General features: G+C 39.3%; 1 protein-coding gene across 1 annotated transcript; it reads left to right on the forward strand.

Moving 5' to 3' along the window:
* Positions 1 to 482: 482 nt before the first annotated feature.
* Positions 483 to 3206, forward strand: LOC124031189 (trace amine-associated receptor 13c-like). The gene has a single exon (XM_046342143.1). It carries the CDS (start codon positions 547 to 549, stop codon positions 1504 to 1506), a length of 960 nt encoding a protein of 319 aa, XP_046198099.1. The 5' UTR covers positions 483 to 546; the 3' UTR covers positions 1507 to 3206.
* Positions 3207 to 7795: the final 4589 nt, after the last annotated feature.

A 7795-nucleotide genomic window follows, 5' to 3' on the forward strand; every position in this document is an offset into this window, starting at 1 on the left:
TTTAAAAACTTTATTTAACTAGGCAAGTCAGTTAAGAAAAAAAATGTATTTTCAATGACGGCCTACGAACAGTGGGATAACTGCCTGTTCAGGGGCAGAACGACAGATTTGTACCTTGTCAGCTCGGGGATTTGACTTTGGTTACTGGTCCAACTAGTCTAACGCTCAAACCACTAGGCTACCCTAGTTAATTTGTGTGATCATGTGTGTGTGTGTGTGTGTGTGTGTGTGTGTGTGTGTGTGTGTGTGTGTGTGTGTGTGTGTGTGTGTGTGTGTGTGTGTGTGTGTGTGTGTGTGTGTGTGTGTGTGTGTGTGTGTGTGTGTGTGTGTGTGTGTGTGTGTGTGTGTGTGTGTGTGTGTGTGTGTGTGTGTGTGTGTGTGTGTGTGTGTAGAGAGAGACGCTGGGGAAGGGAGTTTCTGTCAGTAACTCAGGGATAAATAGAGAGGCAGAGTTCAGAGTTTGTCAGAAGACGGACCTGACAGGGTCACACACAGGACCAAGCAGGAGCAGCAGGACCTCAGTCAGCATTTTACCCTTTATAACAAATGGAGAAACATGAAGATGTTCAATACTGTTTTCAAGACAGAAACTCTTCTTGCAGAAAGGCTTTGCTATCGACATCTATCTATATAACACTGTACATCTTCTTCTCATTGATTTCAGCAGTTACAGTATTTTTGAACCTACTGGTGATCATCTCCATCTCTCACTTCAAACAGCTCCACACTCCAACCAACCTGCTCATCCTCTCTCTGGCTGTGGCAGATCTCCTGGTGGGACTGATTGTGATACCAGTAACGACTGTAGCAATAATGGAATCATGCTGGGGATTTGGGGAATATTTCTGTGTGTTTCATTTATATATGGCTTTTTTATGTACTTCTTTATCTCTGGGCAATTTGGTCTTGATATCTATTGACCGCTATGTTGCTGTGTGTGATCCCTTATCGTACCACTCTAAAACAACAATAACAAGAATGACGTGTTGTATATCCATTACCTGGTGTTGTAGTATCATATACCGTGCTGCTATTGTAAAACGCTTTGTAAATGTACAGGTACCCAGTAGGTGTTTGGATGAATGTTTTATTGTTGAAGGAATAACCTGGGCTAATATCGTTGAAATTTTAATTACAATGGTTGTCCCGTGTTCTATTATTATAACACTTTATTTGAAAATCTTTGTGGTGGCCAGATCACAGGCCAGAAAGGTATTTTCAAAAGAGGCTGCCAGTGTGTGTGGTGTTAAAACTGCACAGGCAAATAAGTCTGAGAAAAAAGCAGCAAAAACTCTTTCTATTGTTGTTGTCAACTATTTCATTTGTTGGATTCCATCTCTATTTGTTTTCTTTTTTTTGTCTTTTTTAAGTGACAATTTATCACTTTTCATCCGTTTTCTTCCACTTGTTAATTCCTTAATTAATCCAATAATTTATGCTTTCTTTTATCCATGGTTCAAAGTGACAGCTAAACATATTATAACTCTGAAGGTATGGCATTCATAGTACTATGTTTTTATTCCTAAATTTGACAAGCATAGGATTGATATAGTTATGTTATAGAATTGTTGTAATTTTCTTCTTTCATGTAACATTACACTGACACTACTTATCTCAGTGTTGTCATCATAAATACATGTGGAGTTGATACAAAATCATTTGTCTGGATTGGATTGGAATGACTTGGAGAAGGTATAAGCTTGTTTAATAAAATACATTGTAGTAATTTTGGGGTTGTATTTTGCAAATATCAAAGCCTGTTGATGTCCCATGGTATTTAATGTGGACCACAGGAAGATGAGCTGATGCTTTTGCAGTGGATAATGGGGATCCTAATAAATATCAAAGCCTGTTGATGTCCCATGGTATTTAATGTGGACCACAGGAAGATGAGCTGATGCTTTTGCAGTGGATAATGGGGATCCTAATAAATATCAAAGCCTGTTGATGTCCCATGGTATTTAATGTGGACCACAGGAAGATGAGCTGATGCTTTTGCAGTGGATAATGGGGATCCTAATAAATATCAAAGCCTGTTGATGTCCCATGGTATTTAATGTGGACCACAGGAAGATGAGCTGATGCTTTTGCAGTGGATAATGGGGATCCTAATAAATATCAAAATTATAAATAGTATGTAAGTATTCTAAAAGATCATTTCAAGAATGTCATGAGTCATTCTATGTATTGTCTAACATCTCCCTCTAGTGGTGTAATTTGGACACAATGCCTGCAACAAGCGCTGTAAAGTTGAAAGGTACAATATTGCAAGATATCAGATAACGTCCAGGTCTAACTAAAGTGTAAGTACTTGATGTTAAAATGTAAGAATATGCAATTATTGGTAACACTTTATAATGTTGTTATAAACCATTTGTAAGACATTTACATTTTGATCACCATTTATTATTAGTTCCACATTTGCTAAATGTTACTCACCTGGGTATTCTGACATGTATAAATAACTATATGCATTAATGATTAAACACAACAGTGCAGGAGACCACAGCAGACACTTCAACCTCAACATACTGGTTATGAACTCCGCCATTACTCTCACTTACCAATACTTCTCTGTGTTGTCATCATAGAAAGATGTGTTGTTGATACAAAATGATTAGGCTGGATTGGAATGGCTTGGAGAAGGCATAAGAAGTCATTTTGGGTTGTATATTCCAAATACCAAAGTCTGTGGTTGTTCCGTGATATTTAATGATACAGTAAATAGTATGTAATTATTCTTAAAGTACATTTTGAAGAAGTCATGAATCATTCCGTATATTGTCTAACATTACCCTCTAGTGGCTCAATTGGGACTCAATGCCATTAGCAAGTGTAGTGGATCTGAAATGTTCAATACTGCATATTCGATGACATCCAAGTCTATCTCAATTGTGTATTTTGTAAGCAATTGATGGTAAAATGCAAGAATATGCAGTTGTGTAACACTTTATAATGTTCAGTAATAAACCATTTGTAAGGCATTTACAGTTTGCTCACTGTTTATTAAGCCCACATTTGTTAAATGTTAATCACCTAGGTATGACATTTTTAAATTACTACTATATGCATTAATCATTAAACACAACAGTGCAGGAGACCACAGTACAGTAGACACTTCAACCTCAATATACTGGTTAAGAACACGACCACTACTCTCACTACATCACTGCTGCCAGGTCAGGGGTCACACCAGAGAAGCTTTCTCAGAAGCTGTTTAGAGTGAATGAAAATAGTGATTGAGTAATACACTAAATAATTAATAATGGATAAGTAAATAGTTTATTCATCATAATATATAATAATAATAATATATGCCATTTAGCAGACGCTTTTATCCAAAGCGACTTACAGTCATGTGTGCATACATTCTACGTATGGGTGGTCCCGGGAATCGAACCCACTACCCTGGCGTTACAAGCGCCACGCTCTACCAACTGAGCTACAGAAGGACCTCATCATGCATGTATCATTACGCCCACATTTGTTTTAGCAAGCTAGTTATTCCCACATGTATAAACAACTTCTTTAGTATGTAATAATGATTCACAAGATGTTTAATAAATATCCTTATAAACCATGTACTGATCATTAGTAAAGTCGTTTTCCAGTCTTTAAAGTGAGGACTATACATACTTTCTTCATACTTTATAAATGTTTTGAACAGTGACCAGTGTAATTTATCACAAAAAGATGGACATACTATTGGTAGACACTTCAGCAGTACCCGATGCTCCTTAAGGTTTCAAAATGACCTAGAACATATCAATGGTTAAACAATAAGCACACAACACAAAGGATGTTAAAGGAAATATATTGCATTTTTTCTTAATACTTTATAAATGTTTTGAACAGTGACCAGTGTAATTTATCACAAAAAGATGGACATACTATTGGTAGACACTTCAGCAGTACCCGATGCTCCTTAAGGTTTCAAAATGACCTAGAACATATCAATGGTTAAACAATAAGCACAACAACACAGAGGATGTTGAAGGAAATATTGAATATATTGAACATTTTATTCCACAACAGTCACGCATGCTGAAGGAAGTAACGTGTTTTGTCTGAACATGACAACACTCTTGTTTGTTGGCAGTGACTACCAAGATCAAAGTGTGGACTGCAGTCACCCATAAGAGAAGTTCATAGACTAATTACAGGGTAAGGGAACCAATATCTACACACATCATTTAACATTACATTTAAAAGGGTTACTACCTTTAATACAATACAAGTGAAGTTGTCCAAATACATATGACCTCTTCAAATGGGGGGGAACTTGATTTATAAGGTGCATTCATTTTTAAATGGTAAAACAGATACAATATGTATGAAAATACCCTCAAATAAGAGGTGAGATGTTACACTGTTGCCTTGCATGAAAATGTAGAGCTCAAATCCAAAATGCTAGATTGATTAAAGAGCCAAAGTTTATGTTATTGTACCCCTTTTTGGTGATATCCAATTCATAGTTATAGTCTTGTCCCATCGCTGCAACTCCTCTAAGGATTCGGGGAGGCGACGGTCAAGAGCCTTGCGTCCTGCAAAACACGACCCTGCCAAGCCGCACTGCTTCTTGACACACTGCTCACTTAACCAGGAAGCCAGCCGCACCAATGTGTCGGAAGAAACACCGTCCAGCTGGCGGCATCAGACACAAGGACACGCTAGATCTGTATATGAAGTCAATTTAAATCTGAACTCCCTGTGTTAGATGAAATGTGTGCCTGTGCCAAACTGAGAAGAGAACATCTGTCTGAATAATACCAAAGCCTTTTCATCACAGGAGACTCAATGAATATAACGTTGTTATTATGGGTAAAAAGACTGTTCTAAAGGTCACTACACCAACCAGCCATCACACCTAATGTAATTCATCTACAGCCACAGTCATCCATCACCATGTCCTGGTTGGTGCGTAGGAATACATTGTTGTCGTAGTAGAGCATTGAGACAGGTGACATTTACAGTGTTAACCATTTATTATTAATTCCACATTTGCGAAATTTTACTCAGATATTCTCACATTTATAAATAACTACAAAGGGTATATAACAAGGGGGTATATATAACACAGTATTGAGATAAACTTTTGTTATTGACCAAATACTTATTTTCCACCATAATTTGCAAGAAAAATTCATTAAAAATCCTACAATGTGATTTTCTTGATTTTTTTTCTCATTTTGTCTGTCATAGTTGAAGTGTACCTATGATGAGAATTACAGGCCTCTCTCATATTTTTAAGTGGGAGAACTTGCACAATTGGTGGCTGACTAAATACCTCTTTTGCCCCACTGTATGCCATGGAAAGAGCATCATTTTTTGTACTTTACACTCAGTGAATAAGTTAGGATGGAGTTAGAGGATAGAGGTGAGTTGGTGTTACAACTGTTGTTAGTTATTTTTTTTTTTATTAATTTCATTTATTTATTTACTTATCAAGACATAATCAATGGTGAGTGTAAGTTAATTACTCGTGAGTTCATCAATAGTTCCTTCAATCACTGGTTAATTTTGCGCGTCATTACTGCGAGCCATGATGACTCTCAAAAGCCGGAACAGCTGCAGTTTACTTGTGAGGCTAATGTTAGCGCAGCTCTAAACCGCTCTTCAAATTCGACACAACCCTTCAAACAGGTATGTAATGAGACATTACATGAACTCTTCATATTGTTTTATTTACATTTGAAAGTAGATTAGTTGGACAAATCGGGTGAAAAAGCCTGTTTCCCCAGACAACATCTTCCCCCTTTCACTATCACTTTGTAACCTTCGCTCCCCACCCGCCTTTTTTTTAAAGGCCCGGCGAAGCGCCATCACCTACATATATTATGCAGAAACAGGCAGCGTGGAAGTCTCCTCCTTGATTTTGTTCGAAAGGGAAGAAATTGTGCTTTACAGTGGTATTCATATTACAGTTGACCTGGAAGTAGTATTATGTACAATAAGGTCAATTGTACGGAATTGCGGGATGCACAAAAGTGAGTTAGTTTACGTTAGTTTACCACAGATCTTTGACCTAACCAAATTTGCTTGTTAGCAGCTCCCAAACAAGGCTTACCTTATCACACATTTCTAGCGATGCCTCTCACTTAGAGGTTGGAAAACGATAACATGTACATGTGCTTATTGGAGTAGTGGTTACAATCCGGGAACGTTACATAGCACGGAACCATCCTTGCTTCTGGCGGAGAGACCTAAAGTAAGCTAGTTATCTACAAAGTCAGGGGTTAATTGAAAAACATTAAGTCATTTAAAAATGCTAAGGTAGCTAGGCATGGAATTAAAAAAATGCTGAACAAGAATTACACACGATAAACTGAAACGCATATGATATCTGTTTCTTGCGAGGCTATTTGTCGAAGCGTTTTGCATGGAGAAATGTGCCTTGAGGGATGATGTCATACTTTGCGGCAAGATGTGTAGTTCTTTTTGAAAGTCCCCTTGGCATTTCATTTTGGGAGGTAATTACACGTGAATATATTGATACAATTTGCGAGGTTATCAAAATGTATAGATAATAAACAGAGATGCATAGATAATAAACAGAGAGTAGCAGCAGCGTAAAATACAGGGGGCACTGAAAATAGTCTGGGTTGTCATTTGATGAGATGTTCATGAGTCTTATGGCTTGGAGGTAGAAGCTGTTTAGAAGCCTCTTGTACCTAGACTAGGCGCTCCGGTACCGCTTGCCATGCGGTTGTAGAGAGAACAGGGTGGCTGGAGACTTTGACCATTTTTTGGGCCTTCCTCTGACACCGCCTGAAATATAGAGGTCCTGGATGGCAGGAAGCTTTGCACCAGTGATGTACTGGGCCGTATGCACTACGCTCTGTAGTGTTTTGTGGTAGGAGGCCGAGCAGTTGCCATACGGTGATGCAACTAGTCAGGATGCTCTCGATGGTGCAGCTGTAGAACCTTTTGAGGATCTGAGGACCAATGCCAAACCTTTTCAGCTCCTGAGGGGAAGTAGGGTTTGTTGTGCCCTCTTCATGACTGTCTTTGTGTGCTTGGACCATATTAGTTTGTTGGTGATGTAGACACCAAGGAACTTGAAGCTCTCAACCTGCTCCACTACAGCCCTGTCGATGGGAATGGGGGCATGCTCGGTCCTCCTTTTCCTGTAGTCCACATTAATCTCCTTTGTCTTGATCACGTTGAGGGAGAGGTTGTTTCCCTAGCACCACATGGCCAGCTCTCTTACCGCCCTATAGGCTGTTTGATCAGGCCTACCAATGTTGTGTCAACGGCAAACTTAATGATGGTGGTGGAGTCGTGCCTGGCCGTGCAGTCATGAGTGAACAGGGAGTTCAGGAGGGGACTGAACATGCACCCCTGAGGGGCCCCCGTGTTGAGGGTCAGCATGGCGGATGTGTTGTTACCTACCCTTACCACCTGTGGGCGTCCTGTCCAGAATCCAGTTGCAGAGGGACTTGAAAAGTCCCAGGGTCCTTAGCTTAGTGATGAGCTTTGAGGACACTATGATGTTGAATGCTGAGCTGTAGTCAATTAATAGCATTCTCACATAGGTGTTCCTTTTGTCCAGGTGGGAAAGGGCAGTGTGGAGTGCAATAGAGATTGCATAATCTGTGGATCTGTTCGGGCGGTATGCAAATTGGAGTGGGTCTAGGGTTTCTGGGATAATGGTGTTGTGAGCCATGACCAGCCTTTCAAAGTCCTTCATGGCTACAAAATTGAGTGCTACAGGTCGGTAGTCATTTAGGCAGGTTTCCTTAGTGTTCTTGGGCACAGGGACTATGTTGGTCTGCTTGAAACATGTTGGTATTAA

Source organism: Oncorhynchus gorbuscha, linkage group LG01 (genome assembly GCF_021184085.1).
Source record: "Oncorhynchus gorbuscha isolate QuinsamMale2020 ecotype Even-year linkage group LG01, OgorEven_v1.0, whole genome shotgun sequence".
NCBI classification, from domain to species: domain Eukaryota; kingdom Metazoa; phylum Chordata; class Actinopteri; order Salmoniformes; family Salmonidae; genus Oncorhynchus; species Oncorhynchus gorbuscha.